The 22,193-nt window shown below is 37.7% G+C and overlaps 1 protein-coding gene across 1 annotated transcript in view; it reads right to left on the bottom strand.

The window, feature by feature from the left end:
• Positions 1-22,193, bottom strand: part of SARNP (SAP domain containing ribonucleoprotein) — a 41,425-nt gene that overhangs the window by 17,045 nt on the left and 2,187 nt on the right. Inside the window, exons 2-9 of the mRNA XM_008534193.2 lie at positions 15,399-15,498; positions 13,379-13,425; positions 13,088-13,155; positions 9,200-9,251; positions 8,153-8,226; positions 7,673-7,701; positions 4,861-4,886; positions 3,651-3,719 (exon numbers count right to left, since the gene is read on the bottom strand). Of these exons, the coding sequence (XP_008532415.1) occupies positions 3,651-3,719; positions 4,861-4,886; positions 7,673-7,701; positions 8,153-8,226; positions 9,200-9,251; positions 13,088-13,155; positions 13,379-13,425; positions 15,399-15,498 (465 nt within the window). The remainder of the gene's footprint in view (positions 1-3,650; positions 3,720-4,860; positions 4,887-7,672; positions 7,702-8,152; positions 8,227-9,199; positions 9,252-13,087; positions 13,156-13,378; positions 13,426-15,398; positions 15,499-22,193) is intronic.

Raw genomic sequence — 22,193 nt, forward strand, 5'->3', positions numbered from 1 at the left:
TTGGCCAACCAAATACTAGGTAGCAAATCATCTCTGGTAGACAGAGGACAGTTAAACACAAGACTCTGAGCCAGGCAACTCTTACTGAGAATGTAGCAGCCAGTTGTAATTTCAAGATTTGGGTCTAGAGCACCAAATTCCAGAAAAAAAAAGTTACTTGGGAAAAAAAAGAACATTTCCTTTTCTTATCTCTTACTCCCTTTCCTCAATTTCTGTCCTTTCACAGATTCACTCTGAAACTATTTGTATTCTACAAGTAGTAAAAAGTTCTAGACTACAGAAACAGTGGTCCAAATATGTGGTCTGACAAAGGATTTCTATGCTACTCTCAAGTGTGAAAGCTGTGAGGGAGACAAAAGCTAGACTCGAGTTATCCAATACACATATGGCTATTTAAATTTAAATTAATTAAAAATTCAGTTCCTTAGCCACATAGCTACATTTCAAGTGATCAATAACCACAGGTGGCTTTTGACTATTGTATTCGATAATAGAGATTATTCAATAGAACAATATTCTTTAGAATATTCTAATTCTAAATTCTAATATTTAGAATTTAGATATTCTTTAGAATCATCACAGAAAGTTCTATTAGTGTGGTCTAGACAGCAAAATGTCAGCATTTCTGTGACATTTTAATGGTTTATGGGGCAAATCAGAGCAAACTGTTGAAATTAGGATGATTCTGAAAATCAGGATTTATGATCAATGTAAATGGAACCTATACTCAGAGGACATCTAAAATTTCAAGTAATTTAACACCGATGTGACACTCTTATTATATTTTACGAAAGTACCCCTCTGCAATGAATCAGAAAATTTTAGGAACTAGTCTTTTGCCATAGAATTTGAGAAACACTACTCTAGAACATATTATGACAATGAATTGGTATCAGAGAACAGAGCTCACAGAGTTCTGCCAATTACCATTATCTGATTACAACCCTTCAGAGATTTAAAATGTGAACTGAAATCTTATCAATGATGAACTAAAACACAGAAGTTAATTGACTCAATTAAAGTCACAAAGCCAGCTAGTCAACAGAACTCTAACTCAAGAAGGAAGAAAACTAACATATTTATTGAGGGTCAAAGTGTCCCTGTTAGGTAATTTCAAATATACAATTATTTATTCTTCACAAACATGGTGTTGTTTTATAGATGGGGACCAAAGAAGTTTAGTAATTTGCTCAGTCACAAAGTTAATAAATGTATCTCTTCACGTTTTACTCAGCCTCCTGTGGATTAAAAATGAAAACAAGTCAAATATGGAGAAAGATTCGAGAGCAGGGAGAGAAAAGGCTGATATCCCTGTAATGAAATGCTCTCAAAAAAACTCAGGTGGACAGTACATAGTGAGGGACAAATTCTCCTCAGGAATGTGTCCATACGAGCTAGGGAGGAGATTATGGTGTTCAATTTTGTTAATTTTGATGGAACAAACAAATACATACAATTCCCTAGAGGAGTGAAGTTATTATAGCTGACATTCTCAGACACCTAGTCCTCATATACAAAAGGAGATAGATGAGAACCAAGGCCACAGATCCAAGGCACCCTTCCCCTTGGCCATCTAGCAAAACACAAATGACTTTTGGTTTATAATAATTCTTCCCAATTATGTGAAATACGGTTTAAGAATCACACACTCTGCCTACCTCTCAACTCCTAATTTTTCTAAAATTTCACATAAACCAGTAAATACTCCTATTGAACAACTATGGTCTCAGCATCAAGCTGGGACACAGACTTGATGTTATATTTCTGGTAAACATCAAAAATGCTAACATAGGGTCTGGCGCCGTGGCAGAGTGGTTAAGTTCGCGCACTCCACTTCAGCGGCCCAGGGTTTCATCGATTCGGATCCTGGGCGGGGACCTGGCACTGCTCATCAGACCATGCTGAGATGGCATCCCACACAGCACAACCAGAGGAACTCACAACTAGAATATACAACTATGTACTGAGGGGCTTTGGGGAGAGCGAAAAAAAAGATTGGCAAGTTGTTAGCTCAGGTGCCAATCTTAAAAAAAAAAAAGGTAACCTAGGGCCCTGTCCTGTGGCCGGGTGTTTAAAGTTTCACGTGCGGGCCAGCCCCGTGGTACAGCAGTTAAGTTCGCAAGTTCCACTTCTCAGCGGCTGGGGGTTCGCCAGTTCGGATCCCAGACTGCAGACATGGCACCACTTGGCACGCCATGCTGTGGTAGGCGTCCCACGTATAAAGTGGAGGAAGATGGGCACATATGTTAGCTCAGGGCCAGTCTGCCTCAGCAAAAAGAGGAGGATTGGCAGTAGTTAGCTCAGGGCTCAACTTCCTCAAAAAAAAATAAAATAAAATAAAGTTCCACGTGCTCCGCTTCAGTGGCAAGGGTTAGCAGGCTTGGATCCCCGCCATGGACTTACTCCACTCACCAACTACGCTGTGGGGGTGTCCCACATACAAAAAAAAAAAAAAATAGAGGAAGATTGGCACAGATGTTAGCTCAGGGCTAATCCTCCTAAAGCAAAAAATAAAATAAAAAGAGGAGGATTGGCAACAGATGTTAGCTCAGGGCAAATCTTTCTCAGGGAAAAAAAAAGGAACCTAAAGGGAAAGAAGGTGGAGCATAGTTGTGTGCAAGGTTATCAGTCCCATAGGGGCACAACAAGTGGTTACTTTTTAGAGCTCAGGTTTCTTTCCTGAGCAAAAACAACCAGTCAGTTCAGTTTTTTCCAATGGATTTCCAGAAAGCTAAATGTTTCCATATTCAAGTGGGAAATGATTTTTTTTAAATGATCAGTTTTTCCAGTTTGAAATAGTCTTCCCTTAACCCTGCCACCACTTCAACAACCCAGAAACATGATCTCAATCTCACAGAAGAAAAATTATGAAACTATCTGCTCTAGGCAAACAGGAGAATCCTTAGCATTTTCTCCAACATGCATAGCAAAACTCCAAACATAACAATGCCCTGTAGAGCTGATCAGCCCACAGAGTATGGTGTCACCAAAGCCATCTTGCTTAATAAACTAAACAGTATCAGTTAGGAGAGACACAGAAAGAATGAAATAACTTTCTCATTTTTGTTCTTCCAAACTTTGTTTCCAGGTACCCTTGACCTAAAGACAGGACCGTCTTCTCCTGATTATTTAATTTCTATTATGCCTATATCAGAAGTTAAAGCAGATGTAACAAGTTTTAACGTCACTGAATTCAACATCTTAAGCAAGAGAAATACAGATCATGCTCTTGGGCTGGCCCAGTGGTGCAGCGGTTAAGTGCACACGTTCTGCTTCGGCAGCCCGGGGTTCATAGGTTCAGATCCCGGGTGCAGACATGGCACCGCTTGGCATGCCATGCTGTGGTAGGCGTCCCACATATAAAGTAGAGGAAGATGGGCATGGATGTTGGCTCAGGGCTAATCTTCCTCAAAAAAAAAAAAAGATCATGCTCTAACAGCCTGGGTGGAAGCTATGAAAACAATCTGCAGAAAAAAACAATTAGCTTTGTGAAACAATTCCTGTAGTATAATCAATAGTCAGTGAGAGGAGGTGATAGTCAAAGGACTGTGTGAAATGAAGTGCTGAGTAGCCAGCTATATACTCAGGACAGTCAGTTCCAGCCTATGTAGCCCCCAAGCTGCTCTAATGTTGCAAAAACAGTATCTTACCTTTCTGGAGATTGAAGAGACATTCAAACCAAATCTTTGAGCTCTTTCCTTTAGCTTATCCAGGTTAACCTATAAAAACACAAGCGGAAAAAAAGACTCATATTAGAAAAAACCAAAACAGATAATATGGTCGAGATAGAAACTATGGTCCAAAGCTAAGAGTTCAAATAAGCCTATAACATCAAAGATACCCTATGTGCCAAATTAGGAAACTAGGCAGCATCCATCCATGCCGCTAATTATTAAAGGCCTCTTCTGGAATGCAGTGAAAGATTCAGCCCTGCCTCCTTCATTCATCAAAGGTGGCAAGAGCATCACGAGGGCTTAAGATCAAAGTAGGCCAAACACCACTTGAAAAAGCAAACAAATGTCTAAATCATCACCTCCAAACAAGTCCATCATTCACAGCTCAAAATCATTAATTCCTATATATAGTCTAAATAGTTCTTAACTCTATCTCCTACCAAAGAGAAACTATCACTGCCGCTCTCCTTTCTTCACAAGACATATGTACCAGCAGTACCCAACTCAATTTTCTCCCTTCCTTTTTCTAGGAAGCCTTGATATATAAGACTTATTATCATACAATTATTTGGGACACTTTCATTGTTACTACCACTACTACTAATATTTCACCTTCACTTACAATATGAACTGTAACTTGAAGGGCAGGATTTCATAAAGCTGACCATATTTCACCACATTTGTTTCCATTTTCTGAACATGCCAATTAGTCACAATGGTCCAGAAGGTGTCTTATTCTACTAGTCTTTATTCTCTTGATATTATATTTAACAGGTAGTGTTGAAAAAGACCCATATCCACAAATAGAGCTCGTAAGTTGCTCCCACAAATTCTTTTGTGATAATTAGGAATTAGACATTATCCAAAGCCAGTGGACAAGGCCTCTAATACCATAAAACAAAGAGTTATATGGATTGTCCTGCAGCTAACAAAGTCTATGCATTTTTTCAAGAGGAGTGGTAGGAAGATGTCTATAGCGACTTTGAATATGCAGCAATTTTCCTGACTTCTCAGTACCTCGAATAATTCTTTTTATTCAGGACATAAAACAGTGTACTGAAGACAGTGACCAAACTCATATGATCTCAGAGTTTCCTCTGATCTGGGGAGGAGGAGTCTCTAACTTTAAAACTAACCATACAGAGTTAAGATTTGGCTCTCAAGGATATAAAAAAATATTTCTTACCATAGGCTTGGTGTCAGATGACAGGCCTAAAGAAGCAAATAAAAAAAGTTTTATTTAATATTTTTAAAAGTAACAGAGGAAGTTGACAGTCTTCAAATCAAATTAGACAGCACAGAAATAGTATATAGGACAAATGTCCTTTCTCAGATGATGAGAAAGAAAAGGCAGAGACTGCATCTAGAGATCATGTCTGCATTCACTGCTGATGGAACATAAAATGGTGCAGCCACTTTGGAAAATAGTTTGGCAGTTCCTCAAAAAGTTAAACACAGAGTAAAGTCTTCCTTTGAACAAGATTTAAAGAGTACTTTATTTAACAGCTGTCTTTGGTATATATGAGCTGTGCCTTTTAAATCTGTTAAGGAATACCCTCTAAAAAAACTTAAAAAAAAAGAAAAAGAAAAAAGTTAAACAGAGAGTTACCATATAATGGTAGTCATATAATTACTATAGCAATTTCACTCCACTCCTAGGTATATATCCAAGAGAAATGAAAACATACATCCACACAAAAATATTGTGTATGAATGTTCACAGTAGCATTATCCATAATAGCCAAAAAGTGAAAAAACCCCAAATGTCCACCAACTGACAAAGGGACAGATAACATGTGGTACATCTACACAATAGAATATTGTATCATCCAACAGTAAAAAGAAATGAAAATACATGCTACAACATGGATGAACCCTGAATATAGTATGCTAAGTAAACGAAGCCAGTCACAAAAGACCACATAGTGTATGATTTCATTTATATGAAGGCAAATTTATATATAGAGAAAAAAATTAGTGGTTGCTTGCGGGGGAAGGGGAAGGGAATGGAAAATAACTGCTAATGGGTATAGGGTTTCTTTTTGGGGTAACGAATAGGTCCTAAATTTAGACTGTGATGATGGTTGCACACCCCCATGAATATATTAAAACAAAAACCACTGAATTTTATACTTTAAATGGATGAATTGTACAGTATATGAATTATATCTCAATAAAGCTGTTGAAAAAAAGAAAGGGAGCGGGCTGGCCCCATGGCCAAGTGGTTAAGTTTGCACGCTCCACTGTAGCAGCCCAGGGTTTCGCTGATTCGAATCCTGGGCACCAACGTAGCACTGCTTGGCAAGCCATGCTGTGGTAGGTGTTCCACGTATAAAGTAGAGGAAGATGGGCATGGATGTTAGCCCAGGGCCAGCCTTCCTCAGCAAAAAGAGGACAATTGGCAGTAGTTAGCTCAGGGCTAATCTTCCTTCAAAAAAAAAAAAAAAAAAAAAAGGAGCGACAGACAGACATCACATCTAGGCAAAAGAGCAGAGCTACTATCAAAATGAGTTATCACAACCTATGTGCTAGAACTGTTAGGAGTTTTTATGTTCTCACTCATAAAACAATACAATTGGCCCTCCATATCCATGAGTTTCCTATTCACAGATATGGAGGGCCACGGAGGGCCACATATATTCATTGTTCAGACTATGCCATTTTACATAAGGGACTTGAGCATCCAGGAATTTTGGTATTCACAGGGGTTCCTGGAACCAATCCCCCAGGAAACTGAGGGATGACTCTTCTCCCTTTTAAATGTCGTCAAATTCTATACTTTCTAGAGCTACTCTGAAGTTCTAGGATCTCAGAATTATATGAATACAGCAAATGTTATCTATACAATATTCTACTGACCAGGTTTCCTTTTCAAAGTATTAATTTTAAATTTTGTCTTTCCTCAAACAGCACCATCTAATCTTTAATTAATTTTGTATCATCATCAATCCTAATATATCTCTCTTGATATAAGTAAAAGTCAGAAAATATCTTGTCTCTAAAACACGTAGTGTTAGTGGCCAGAATTTTGCTGGTCTTTTAAAAAGCACAGCAAAACACTACAAGATCTTTGGAGGACATTTTCTTAACACACTTGAAACTACTGATAGGTCACTAGGAAGACTAGACTGGATTAAGAGACTACATTTAAATTTTAAGTCTCTGAGAATATGGAGTATCTATGTTCTTTTTATAAATAATCACCTTTTTCCCTAATTTATTACAAAAATGCATATTTACTGTAGAAATTTAAAAAACTTAGACAAGCAAAAAGTCGCTTAAAATTCCACCAACCAGAGAAAATGAGTATCAACAATTTAGTATATATCCTTCTAATCTTTTTTCCCCATCCATACATTTTTGTTACTAAAATAGGACCATACTGCTAATATAATTTTATGTTTTTCCCACTTAATATCTTTCTCACAAATATTCTTCAAAATCATTTTTAACATCTGCATGGTCTTCTACTATACTCTGGTACACATTTATTTAACCAAATCTCTATTGTATATTACATTGTTTCCAGTTATTGATTATAAATAACCCTGTGATAATCCTTGTGGCTAAGTCTTTAAGCATATCCAAGATTATTTCCTTGTAAATTCCTAAAAGTAAGATTGTTGAGGTAAAAGATTCTCTGGCTTCTCTTTTACCACTCACACTAGGCAGTATAACACTGAACAGGTACAGAACAATTACATGCTAATTTGAGACACCAGAATAAGTAAGCAAGGCACTAGAAAATTCTCTGAAGACATCCAAGAAAAGGAAAACAAACGTGGGCACTTCCTCTTATTCTCATTAACTTCAGTACCTTCTCTAAATTGCCCAGGAAGGCTTAAGTATCATTTTACGTAAAGCAAAGAGGTGAATGTTATAACCTCTAAAAGGCTTCTAGAGCTAACAAGTTTACCTTAATTTGGAGAAATGAAAACTGTTGTGACAGAAAAGTAAGAATATAAAGATAACTTTCTCTGAAGAATCTGTATTCTTACCTTTTGATGGAACTGAAGAAATCCCAAATCTGTAGAAAGAAAAACAAGCTAAATTTTAGGAAGTTGTTCACACTCCTGGTTGTCTGTCTCCGTGTCAAGTGTACATATGGCACTTCTTGCTTGTGATCTCAGGCCTTGCAATCATTAGCTAATTCTAACAACTCCATGAAAGAGGTTGAGTTTACTCTTTTTCTCACCAAGAGTCCAGAGAATAAGCTAAAAGGAAGCCTTATCAGAACTGGGAGTAGCAGTTAATTCCTGACTTTTACCTATTACAAAAACCCTGCTTCATAATAAAACCCAATCCATAGCTACGACATCTAAATTAGCAGAGACATTCTGAATAGAGCCAACGGAGTGTTTCTTTTCAGCAAGGCCTCTATTCTATTTAAAATCAACAATTATAGTTAAAATCTAGGATCACATCCCCATACCCTCATACTATCACTATCTCAGGTCTAAAAGGCTGGGGACACTCACCTAGCTGCCCGGGCAGCTTTCTTACTCTCCAAGCTCACAGGTACATTGAATCGTTCAGCTCTCTTCTGCATTCTCTAAGTGATAACGGACAAAAGAAGGGGAAGAGAAAAATTCAATTTCTGGTTTCCTTCTTTTAAAGGAAAATTTGTTTGAGGTGTGTATCTTTAGAACATCAGGAGTAATTTCTTAAGGTCTAAATTGAGAATACTGACAATCCTAGAGGATATCAGTTTGTATCCATCCTAGGGCTTAACTCAACAACCCTTTCCAGAAAGCAAACACAAAAAGACTATTATTACATTCATGTCCTCAAAAACAAAAGGAAAGGAATAAAATAAAACCCACATTCTGCACGAAGCCAAGAAGACAAAAGCTGTGTTTGGTTGACCTTTGAAAAGGGATCAAAGGAACAGCTTGGTTCCAACACTAGTGGTACTCTTTTAGTCAGAAATGAGGCAGCATTGTCCTATACCATCTCTACTTGAAAAGAACACAGATCTCAACTGGAACCTAGTTTCTGAGATCACGAGACAAAATCCAGTGAAATTTTAATTTCACCAGCTACTGAGAAGTAACTTAAGAGTGACATCCCCCCTTGTTACTTTTCATCTCTTTCAAGGTACAATCCTCCCAAACTCTTAACTTTAGTTTGTAAGCATCTTAGAAAGTTACCATGAAGACATAATACTATACACAAAAAGACTAGGGCTTCAAAGGTGACTATGCCAGCCCAAACATTTTCCCAAATATAACTGGTGGAAAAATATGTCAAAAAGGGCACAAAGGGTGAAGTGGTGTACCCACAGCATGACTAATAATAATGTACAACTGAAATTTCACCAGGTTGTAAACTATCATAATCTTAATTAAAAAAAAAATGCTAAACAAAAAAAAAAGTGTCAAAAGATTTTTGTGACCAAAATCTGTCAATACTAATTTTCTGCCTATGAGTTAATTTTTAAAGTGATGGTACAGACAGAAATAAAGAGCAAGAAACAGAGAGATACATGTAGAGATTGCTCTTCTACTGTGGAGTAGAATACCTACCTCAGTCTGCGGTATTTCAGATGTAATTTTTACCACTTTCTTCTCTGCTGCCCTAGAAAAGAGATTTTAAAAATCAGAAAACTAATATTCTGAACTAAAAGCTTCAAATTCTATAAGAATTCACCTGAATCATGTCCTCTGTCCCATCTCCCTGTCTCACCCCTTAGTCCAAAAACACATGAAGCCCATTAGAACTTCAGTTCCCTGAAGTGTCATCTATTGATAAAAGTTCAAATAGACTAACTTACTTTGCCAAAGCATAAGAAAGTAATCAGGAAAGACGTCTGGTTAAATATATTGGGGCTGAAGGGAAATACTCAAAGGACACCAGAAACCATTTCATTTACTTTTAGGAACTTTAAATTTATTTCTGGACTAATGACTATTCCTCCAACCCTCATTTAAATACCAGCTCTCAACTTTCATCACAACAACAACTAATGAGTGCTCTACAGCTCTGGTTTTCTTCTTTTACAAATCTCTTACTTCTCCCATGGGGACTGTAGCTCCAGCTGGAATAGTCAAAGTGGGACAAATAAAAATGCCGAAGGGCATAGGAAGAAAAAAGGCTAAGGAAAGTTTGAATTAGGAAAACATGGTAAGTTACTAGTCAAAAGGTTTAAGGGAAAACAAAAGAGGGGGGACCATAGTGGCGGGAGGCAAAGTTCGGAAGTACCCAGAATAAATGGAAGGGCATTAACCCTCCACCAAACAGCTCCCATAAAACTGTGGGTCATAACCAGTCTCATTAAGGTCCCTCATTTAGAGACATGGGCGGCTTTTGTTCCAATATCCCGGACACTTTTCCCATTTGATGCCCTGAAAGGTAGTAATGGTTTAATGGCATTTTCAGAGGAAGCAATTCTGGAACAGGAACTTACTTCTCTCCTCCATCCTTTTGTTGGAGGTCCTTGGACTGACAGATAAGCAATGGGTGCCCCCTGCTGACCGTAACTAAGACTTACAATATTTAACTGCCTTGGCTGGGGAAAATTTGAAAAAAAAAAAAAAAAAATCAAACTCTAAACAGAGGTATATTTTTGGAGAACATCAAGCCAAAGATTAAGCAAGAGGATCTCCTTTTGAATATTCAAAGGACCTAAACTAGCCCCGAATATTCTGACTTTTAAAGAAATTTCTGAATTCTTCCCACTTCCAGGTCATCCTTCCTTCCCCAACCCTCTCTTGTCTTGTTCTAGCAGAAAGGGTCACTGAAGTTTAATGTTTTAACTGAAGTCCAATGTTTTAACTGAAGTCCAATGCCATTAAGAAAGCAGTCCTCTCTACCAACCTCAGGTTAATAATTTCCTCCACATTCCCATCCTGAAGCACCATCATTGCAGTAAACCTCAGGGCAGAAACGGAACCCCAGAGAGGAAGTTTCCTTCTGTTATGTTCCAACTCCCTCAGGCACAATTAAGCTCAACTAATAAGTAACACATTCTGGGAGTAATGAGAAATTTCTCTCCTATCCATAGTCACATGCAAAACATTCTCCAAACTATAAGGACCCAGAATCTCTGTATATACTTGAGTCTAACTACTAACTATCCCTCTAAAAAGCAGAATCACCACCCCCACACACTTTCAATTTCCTTGTTTAGAAATTCATTAATAAAATTAAAGTCCTTTAACCAAGAGAATTACAGATTTTATAAATTCTAAGGATAATGAACTTCTACACATTTTCAAACTTCATTAATTTTAACCCACACAAGCCAATTATCACTGTATTTATCTGATCTTCCTTCTTGCCCCAGAATTCCCCAAAACATCTTTATTTTAAAGTTATCCCATAAGCCATTTTCTCAAAGCATGTAAACCTCCTATGACGAAGATAACTAAAGAGCTTTAGAAAGCAGCAATATTTGACAAAATCTAATGAAACATTACATGCATATCCCCTGTAATGTATCAAATCCATTACTAGGAATTTATCTTATGGACAAACCCGCATAAGTATAAAAACATTTGCATAAGGACATACAGCACTGTAGTTTTTGCTATTATGAAGAATCTAAATGTCCATCAACAGGAGACTGGTGAAATTATTGTTCATCCATAGAATAAAGTACTATTAGCTGCTAGAAAGAGTGAGGTTCTAATTTGATAACTATCAAATCTGGGTGATGGGTAGATGGAGGTCTATCATCTCATAACTTCTGTATATACATGCGATTTCCCATGATAACAATCTAAAAAGAGACCCACCACTTACTGGGATAATTCTTCTTATTTCATAGGGGTGAGGTGAGGATTAAATGAGAATACACGCAAAACACTTAGAACTTTGCCTAGTACATAAGTAACAGTTAAATAAGGACATTATTATATGATGATATAGAAAGATCTCCAGATATGAAAAAACACAAGAAACCAACAATATGAATAGTGCGTGGACGTATATATCTATATACACATAAACACACACATCATATAAAATAGTCCAAAAGAGTATATTGAAAACCTCTGGGAAATCAGATGGGGGTGGACAAAGGGGAATTAAATTCTCAATTTATATACTCCTGTATGTACTGTTTCACTTTTTACCAGTACATATATTGTCTTTTATAACTAAGTACATTAATACAGCTATGAGGAACAAAAATGCTAAAAAGGACTACACTGTTCTTAATGTGCTGAAGTACAAGACAGCCAGACATTTGTGGAAAAACCCCAAATAAAAGATGTTTATGATCAACCTTGCAGGACGGTTTAAATAAATCAAGATCTAGTTTCCACTCTTGTACTTTGTCCTCTCCTCCTCCACTGTAAATCAAAAAGGAATAGAGAATACAGTGATACCCGAGAGAGACATAACCTTTGCTAGCACCCTCCTCCTGAGAATCTGTATGATTCTCTATACAGACAGACACTCATCTACTTATGGTGGCACAACCAAGGCTAGAAGAATGAAACTTTGTGCTTGAAGTCTCCTGGTCCTAATTATCTATTACTAACCCAGAGACAAACTACTTTGCTTCACTACAACCATGTACTTGGAATGAAGTAGACACTTTTGAAAATGTATGATCTAATGGGAAATGAAAAACCCAATGGGAATGTATTAAGAGGTAAACGGAGTGAAACATTAAACCCCCCAAAAGCCTAGAACTGTCTGCTCTCTATTCAGATTATAAAAAAGGAATAGTTGTTACCACAACTAGAAGGACCCACAACTAAAATATACAACTACGTACTGGCAGGGATTTGGGGAGAAAAAGCAGAAAAAATAAAAAATTTTAAAAAGGGATAGTTACACAAATGTTGGAGAGGTTGTGGAGAAAAAGGAAGCCTCATACACTGCTGGTAGGAATGCAAACTGGTGCAGCCACTATGGAAAACAGTATGGAGATTTCTCAAAAAATTAAAAAAAGAAATACCATATGACCCAGCCATCCCACTACTGGGTATCTATCCAAAGAACTTGAAATCAGCAATTCCAAAAGTCTCATGCACCCCTATGTTCACTGCAGCATTATTTACAATAGCCAAGACGTGGAAGCAACCTAAGTGCCCATCAACTGATGACTGGATAAAGAAGATGTGGTATATATATACAATGGAATACTACTCAGCCATAAAAAAGGATAAAATCATCCCATTAACAACAACATGGATGGAGCTTGAGGGTATTATGTTAAGTGAAATAAGCCAGATAGAGAAAGACAGTCTCTGTATGACTCCACTCATATGTGGAAGCTAAACATGTAGACAAAGAGAACAGATGAGTGGCTACCAGGGGAAAGGGGGCGTAGGGGAGGGCACAAAGGGTGAAGTGGTATACCTACAACACGACTGACAAACAATAACGTACAACTGAAATTTCTCAAGGTTGTAAACTATCATAACCTCAATAAAAAAATTTTTTAAAAAAGGGATAGTTACACATCAACAGTTTTTTCAGGGGGTTCTTCCTCTTTGACAGGCAGTTCTATGGGCTTTGGTTCTTCTTCCTAAAACCAATGAAACAAGATGGTTAACATAAATCAAGAGTAAACACCCATCAAGAATTATTTGAGAACTCCAAAATGAATCGGGTCTTTCAGAACCTTCATTCCCCCTCTATACTCCCCTAACAAGTTAGCATTTAGCCCTCTAACGACTGATGTTAAGTAATGTGGCCAAGGTAGCGGCACATTGCCAGGCCAATGACAAATCTTACTCTCTCCAACTCACCTCTGTTTCATCTCCCAGTACATCTTCTTCATTTGCCTCCTCTTCAGCTAAAGAATATTAAAATATTCAGGTCAAGCCCTGCTACAACACCATCGTGATCACTGTACTTAGGCTAAAATTATCATCAGTGTGCTTTCCCAAAGTAAAATTCAATCATGAAGGGAGAACTGATGTTCATAAAATTTGCTCCATATGGAGAAGATAAAAGCATATTCTCTACCTAACATGAATGCAAAGTTGAACTCCAGTTGGACTGAAGAACTGAATGTGATGAGGTCGAACTATAACATTAAAAAAAGCAATGTGGGAGAGTATCTTTAAGATTTAGTGGTGGTTAAGGATTTCTAAAAAAACCCAGAAGCCAAAGAAATATGCAAAGTATTGCAGATTTTTCAAAACTAAGGAAGGACAACATGGAAAAAGAGAAAAATGACAAAGATGATACCTGTGTCTGAAACCAATAAGGGAATAGTTACTAGAATATAAAAGAACATAACATAGAATATAAAAGAAATGCCTGCAATCTAACAAGCAAATGATGGGAACCCCAAGAGAAAAATGGGCAAAGGAGAAACCCAAAGAACCATGAATATAAGAAATGTTTAAACTTTTTAATAATTAGAGGAATGTAAACTGAAACTAACAGATTGGCAAAAATTAAGCCACTTGATAGGATAATGCCAAGTTCAGGTTTGTGGAGGAGATACAAGAACCCTCACATACTGATGACGAATGTATAAGTTATAGGGCAATTCTGGAAAACAATTTGGCAATGCTTAGTCACAGTAAGTATACATTTATGAATAGATGTTAATTAGAAATCCCATTCCTGGGCATATACCCCAGAAAGACTCACATAGGAATAGAAGGGAACATGAAAAAAGTAATTCAGGAGGCAATATAGGTGTCTGTCACTGAGTGAATTAATTAAATGTGGTAGAGTCCATGTATCATAAAATATTATGCAGAAATTGGAATCAATAAACTAGATAACCACACAGCCACAGGCCACACGAATACATCTTTAAAAACAGATTGTGGGCCAGCACGGTGGCACAGCAGTTATTCGCACGTTCGGCTTCGGCTGCCCTGGGTTCGCTGGGTCGGATCCCAAGTGTGGACCTACGCACTGCTTATCAAGTCACGCTGTGGTAGACATCCCATATATAAAAGAGAGGAAGATGGGCACAAATGTTGGCTCAGGGCCAATCTTCCTCAGCAAAAAGAGGAGGATTAGCAGTCGATGTTAGCTCAGGGCTAATCTTCCTCAAAAACCCAAAACAAAAAACCCAAAACAAAAAACCCAACATAGTACTTAGAGAAAAAAGTGAGAAATAAAATAAGGCTATTGCCTCATTGACAAGTATATAAAAATACTGTACATGAAACAACACTATATGGTTTACAAGGACAAAGACAAAAAATGTATATCACATTACAATGGTTGCCTGAGGGAGTCGGGGTGGAAAGAATGGGAATAATAGGGAATAAACAAATAAAAATTTAGAGAGGGGACCTGTACAACCTGGGATGATAGTATGCCTCAAATGAAGTTGTGCTTGTTTTCTTTTTAAAAAGGCAAAATTAAAGACTGTCTAAGCTAGGAGAGACCAGAGATTACCCAGGTTTATGGATTTCAAGGGTGGAGACACTTGTCTCATTTCATAGATCAGAACAGACACTTAGCCATGTAAACAGTGACTGTCGAAAGTTACCTAGTAAATTTCTGGCATAAGAGGAAGAATTAGAATTCAAATCTTCCAATTTTCAGTTTAATGATAGCTGTTTTATCATACTTCCTTTTAACTAATTTCTTGAAATGAAATTGTGTCTTAAAGTAAAGGGGACAGAGTATTTCTTTGCATTATAACCACTGTTTCGGATGACCAAGAGTTTTCTTGGTACAGTTAATTAGGAGCTTACATCACCAACAACCTAAAGGAAAAGAATATTTCATCTGGCAGAGCCTAAAAATTAATCCCCTCACTCACATCGCTCTTTGCCTCCACAAAGCACTCACCATGCTCTTCAAGATATGCCTGGAGCCTGTTGATGAGATCTTGTTTTATTCCCTTGGTCTCCAAACCACGAGCAAGACACTCCTGCTTTAGTTCGGCAAGCTGAGAAAAAAGAATAAAGCTTTTCTTCAGTTAACAGAATGAACCTTGTGGGGGAAAATAAGAGATAGTTCTCCCAAGGAAGAAAAAGAAAAGAAAGTTCAATCCCAAACTACTCTTAATCCCACCAAACCTCTAGGTCCTCAAAGATGGTCCACTGCCCCCTAACGATATTCAATATGCAAGAGGACTGTTCTAACAGATAGTGAAAAACAAACATCCTATTTTAGTAAAATTCTGATTTATTCATGCAACTATTTATTATTACAATTCTTTAGATATTTCTGAGGGGAAAAAAGGGTTTTTTTCTTCTCCTGAAAAATTACTTTACCAGCTGGTATAAGCAAAGAATGAATCTTTAAGTAGAAATTCCAATTATCTAAAAGAAGATTCTTCTTAATATCTATTTTCCCAGATCCTTTACTACAATCTACCATATACGTGCAAACAAGTCTGACCTAGAATCAGGTGATGTGTTGGCTAGCTTAATGTCAACAGTGAATCAATGAAAGGATCTATGTCAAAATGGAAAAAAAAACATCTAATGGCATGCCAGAGAGTTCTCTTGAAGATTTTCTTTCTTTCTTTTTTTGAGGAAGATTAGCCCTGAGCTAACATCTGCTGCCAATCCTCCTCCTTTTGCTAAGGAAGACTGGCCCTGAGCTAACGTCTGTGCCCATCTTCCTCTACTTTATATGTGGGACACCCGCTACAGCATGGCTTGACAAGCAGTGCAAAGGTGTGCACTCATGATCTGAACTGGTGAACCCCGGGGCTGCCGCAGCGCAACATGCACACTTATTGCGCACTTAACCACTACACCACTGGGCTGGCTCCCTATTGAAGACTTTTAAACCAGCAATTTGACTAAAGATATAACAGAGATGTTTATCAACTTTGCAGATAATACAAGGAGGAAGAATTGATAGATTACTGACAGAACTAATGGGGAGGGGGGCAGCGATGCTCTTCAGGGAGAACAATGAGCCAAAATGAAGATTCAATTCAGAAAGAATAAAGTGTATGTATAAAGTTCTACACTTATATTCAAAACAAATTATTCAAAAACCAGATGAGAAGATGTGGCTCAAGAGTAACTCAAAGGATAAAGACCTCAGGGTTTTTGATGATTACAAGTACAAAGAGGGCTAACAGTATGATTTGCCACCAAAGTAATTCTAGTTTATGGGTAACTGAAAAATAGAATCTATATTAAATGATGTAATAGTCTTACTGGGCTCTATTAGATTCTTATTTTAAGAAGCATAACGACATGCTGATCCAAGGAAAAGAGGCAGGGAAAAAAATGCTCCAGAAATCCTATATGCAGACCAATACACAAGTAGATGTTTGGCCTGAAAGAATACCAGTTTTGAAGTACAGATCTAAGACCACCCAGTAGAAGTTAGAAAGCATATTCCTATAGAAGAAAGAACTTTACAACTTTTAAGGGAATATGCTGGGCATCTCTAGAAGGTTTTCAATCAAGGGAGGATTTGGAAATGGAGAGGAGAGCTTTTCTTCCTCCACAATGATTGGGCAGATGGGGCATTGAGTGAGTGGGGCAGGCAGGAAGGGATACTGTGTGGAGAAGTGTCCTGCTCAACAAGCCAACAGCACCCTCTACTGAGAAACATGCTAAGTAAACCCACTAAAAGTATGGAGTGGCTGCACAGCATAACATGGCCTCTTAAGTCAGACTACCTGGGTTCAAATTCCAGCTTAACCATTTACAGCTGTGTAACTTTGGGTGAGTAACTTAACCTCTCTGTGCCTCAGTTTCCCTTGAAATGGGGATAATGCAACAGCACCTATAGCATAGCATTGTTATGAAGATTAAGCCAGCAAATATTTGTAAAGCATTTAGAATAGTACTTGGCAGCTAGTCAGCACTTTATAAGTGTTAGATACTGACACTGCATCAAGGATTAGACACAAGATTAGACAGAATCATTTCTTCTCATATTTCTGAATTTCACAAATCAATAAACTTTAAAGAGGTAGGCTGACAGGGTTGCTGACTTTTTACAATATTCCAACCAGGTCATGGACTGATGCTTTTGTAAAAAAAAAAAATAAAAACCAGTCACTAGAAAAATGATGATGCACTTGGATGAAGCAGTGATGTCAAACTGCTATAGGTTTCTAAAAGCTTACTCAATTTTTTTTACTTATCTCATCGCTAACCAGTAACAAACAGATGGTTCATGGACCAGCACATGCCTGCAGACCATACCTTGAATAGTAGTAATCTAGAATCTAGACTCTAAGTGATCCTAAGGTCTATTTCTTAAGTAAGAATCTCAATCTTTCCCACGTTGGCACTTTATTTTCTTTCAGCTTCCTGGAGAACAAGTCTTTTGATTTCAGTTACACTTTAAAAACTTCTCTTGGTTTGTTATAAAAGTATTATGTTCACTGTAGAATAGTTTAAAAATTCTGAAAAATATAGAGGAAAATAAGTCTTTTCTAACCCCAGTACTTAGAGATCACCTAACATTTTAAACATATCATTTGTAGTATGTGTATATGTATATATGTGGGGGGGGGGGGGTTTGGAGGGTGTTGGTTGTTTCTTTACAAAGCACTATAGCTGCTTTATTTCCTGTAATTCCTAATCTTCCCTCAGAAGCTTCCATTCCTCCACCCCCCCCCCCCCCGCCCCGATCCCTTGGGTTTAAGCAACATCTTTTGGTAAATATTCAGGCAATTCAAAGTTCAACTCTAATAGAGTTGTTCCTCCCTTCTCCAAAATTGTGCCTAGATATAGGCAAAAGTTTACAAAAATTTCCAGATAACAGGAAAATGGACAGCCAGTGACAGTTTTTGCATAGGATGCTGATCTAGTATGGTCTGATCTAGACTTGGAGCTGACTGACTGGTACAATTGGTTGTTTAGTGTGGAGAGCACCCATCACTGCTGACCACTGACCTAGCCATTGCCTCTGGTCACTGAAATCTCAGCCCCCACAGGCTCCAGTCCCTAACCTCAGGGCTCTGGCTCATTCAGCAGTCTTCTCAGTACCTACACATCCCCTCTCTGGTCAAATGAGAATGTCACACACAGTTTTTATATATTGTTGTACTACTTCAGGTATTATATTGTGGGTTCTGCTCATATACTTGAACATTACTTCAAAAGGGAAATAGATGAGTAAAAACAAAAAATAGCTGAAAATGAAGTCATTTCTTTTCCCACATTTCATTTCGGTACAATTACGTTAATAGAACAAAAACCTTTCAAAGCCTGAAATAAGAACTAACTTATAATATCAAATTTTACCCCTTTTTATATGCATTTGACTTTAAAATATTTTAAAAGAACATATTGATTAAGTGATTGATTGATTTTAAAGTCTGTTTTTTAATTTTTTTTTTCCTTCTTCTTCTTCTCCCCAAAGCCACCCAGTACATAGTTGTATAGTCTAGTTGTAGATCCTTCTGGTTGTGCTGTGTGGGACGCCGCCTCAGCATGGCTTGATGAGCAGTGCTAGGTCTGCACCCAGGATCTGAACTGGCGAAACCCCGGGCCGCCAAAGCGGAATGCACAAACTTTACCACTCAGCCACGGGGCCAGCCCCCTAAAAGAACATATTTAAAAAAAGCAAGGTACATTGTGTGAATTATATCTCCATAAGGCTATTTAAAAAAACTAAATTATAGAACATTGTATACAGAATACTAACATTAATGTAAAAAATAATACGCACATGCACACATATACTCCACCTCATATGATGTATATACACAAGATGCCTAGACAAGAAATAGATAAATTGATACTTATCTGTTACTGGTTGAATCTGGGAAGCAGCAGCTTGTTGAGGAGAAGTGTAGGAGGGAAACTTTTTACCATACACCCTTTGGTACCTTTAGAACTGTGAACTTGTGCATGAATTACCTATTCAAAAATTAATTCTAAAAATCTTATTTTTCAGTATCAATAAGGCATTTTCTATTCTACCCATCCAACCTACAGAGAAAAGACAGATCAGTTGACCACAGAATACATTTGACATTAATCAGTCATTGCCTTATGATTTCTTCTAGTTTACTAATCTTGAATTTTGATTCATCTGTTATCTCTCGATCTGGTCAGTAAACTCATTTGAGAGCAGAGACGTTTTAACTCTTTATAACATTTCATACAATAGGAACTCAAATTCATTTTCATGTACTAATACATGCCAGGCAAAGGGCTAAGTACTTGGAAGTACTTTCCTTACAACTCATTTAATCCTTACAACAAGCTTATGTGGTTGGTATTATACCACCATTTTATAAATTAAGAAGATGAGGGCTAAAGAGATTCAATAATTTGCTTAAAAAAATCCACAGCTAGAAAATAGTAGAGCCAATATGCCAGCTCAGGTCTCTCTAAGCCCAATCTTAAATACCAAGGTGCTGACACTGCTCTCATGCGCCACCCCCCCCCCCCACAAAGTAGTCAAGTGTGAAAATTTAAGTCAGAACATGTCATTCTTCTATTCAAAAATCCATCACTGGTTTCCTCTCTCATCAAGGGTAAAAGCCGGAGTCCTAATGATCACCTATAAAGTCCTCCTATAACACTTTGCACAAGGCTCACTCCTTCACCTCCTTAACGTCTTTGCTTAAACATCACCTTCTCGATGAGGCTTTCCCTAGTCACTCTATTTAAAATTACAATGTCCTTCTTCCCACTGTACTCCCTATCCCCCTTCCTCTTTTTCGCCATAGACCTTACCACTATTTGACATACTATAAAGCTTATTTACTTATTGTGCCTTCCCCCAGTAAAGTATAAGCTCCATGACAGTAAGAATTTTGTCTGCTTTGTTCACTGCTGTATCCCCAGCACCTATGGTAGCTGGCACATGGTAAGCATTCCATAAATATTTTTTTAAAAAGTCTCAAACCTTTATTATTAGCTCTCAGCTCTTGAGCAGGAAACCCACATTTCCAACTGACTACTACATATCTCCAAGAGCCTGTCTCAAAGACACTTAAGCCCAAAACTGAACTTAATCTTCTCTCCTGCACAAAACTGGCTTCTCCTCTTCCTCCCAACCTAGACCAAAGGTATCACTACTTAAATCTTGCAGTCATCTTTTATTCCTCCCACATCCAACTGATCTATAAATACTTACAATTCTATATCCCAAATTTCTTTCAAATTCATTCTCATTCTAACAACCACTATATTATTTCAGGTCTTACTAAGTTTATTCACTTGACAAATAACTATTAAGTACTCATTGCGTGTCAAGCATTATCTTACATACAGGGAAACAATCATAAGCAAAACAAAGAGTTCCTGACCACATGAAACTTACAATCTAGTAGGGAAACAAGGTAATCACTAATTATATACATAATGTTTAACTGACTAAAAAAATACAGAGTCCTATAAAAGTGCTCTGACCATGTGCGTAGATAGGGAGAACCTATCCCACTGAAGGGTTTCTTGGGTACGTGATGTTTGACTGATACCTGAAGGGCAACTAGTAGTTAGGTAGACAAAGGTGTGGAAGATGGAGGTAGGAGGAGCACTGTAGCTAAAAGCACGTGTTAAAAGTTCTGGATTCTGAAGTAAGGAGAGGCAGTAGTACATAGCAATTAAGAAAATGAATTCTGGAGACAGACTGCCCAGATCCGAGCCACCCCTTAGCTGTGCTACTTAGAGCAAGTTACTCAGTTAATCTCTCTGAGATTCTGTTTTTCTCATTTTGAAATGGGGATAATAGAGCCATCTTATAGGGTTACTGTGAGAATTAAATCAGTTAATGTATGTAAATAGCTTTGACCAGTGCTTGCCACATAGTAAATGCTATCTAAGTGTCAGCAATTAATGAACACAGCCATTCTAAGGAACGAAATAAAATAAAGCCACTGTGGTTGGACTGTGAGAAACTAAGCTGAAGAGATTGGCAGGGATATAACTAAAAGGTTTTAAGCAGGGGAGTGACCACTACAATAAAAATCTAACTGGTGAAATCTCTCCCTCTCCAGACCCCATCCTCTGCACGGCCAGAAGAACAAAAACTGATCATGTCAGCTCCCCCTTTCAGATTTCCAAAGGCGCCCCACCTCCTGCCTACATGACAAACACTGAATGCCTTACACAACTTAGAAGCCCCTTTTCAATATCACTCCAATCTCTCTTTATAGTCACACAGTTCGCCCACTTTCCTTTCTGATCTTCAACCACTTACATATACGCACTTTATGCTTCGATATTACAAATGTCTCACTGTTCTCAACAGTGTGACACTAGTACACCCCTGTGGCTCTCTCCTCTGCAGTAGTCCCTTTTGGCACCATTGACTGGAGATCTGGCACTATTACAGTTCAAGGCATCTTCACCCACAATTCAGTCTCTTTCCAACTGTGTTAGAATAACTGCATTTCTACAGAATCATCAGAAATTTGCAGTTGATGTGGACTTATGTATCAATTCAAATAGACGATATTTTTCCTTCCTACTTCAAAGTTTGTTCCTTTCCTCTGAGAACCCTACTAATGCCAATTCTCTTTGTAAGAATGGAAAGACTTTTTTTAAAAAAAGATAAAACCCTAAGTCAACCCCAAACTCAGGATCACTCCATCAAGATCAACAGTGGAACTAAACGTTAACTGTCCTAAAAGTCAAAATTAAAGGCATGGGTTCTTAACCAGAGGTCTACGGACGCCTCAGAGTTACAAGGTAGTTTTATGAA

Source organism: Equus przewalskii, chromosome 5, assembly GCF_037783145.1.
Source record: "Equus przewalskii isolate Varuska chromosome 5, EquPr2, whole genome shotgun sequence".
NCBI lineage: Eukaryota > Metazoa > Chordata > Mammalia > Perissodactyla > Equidae > Equus > Equus przewalskii.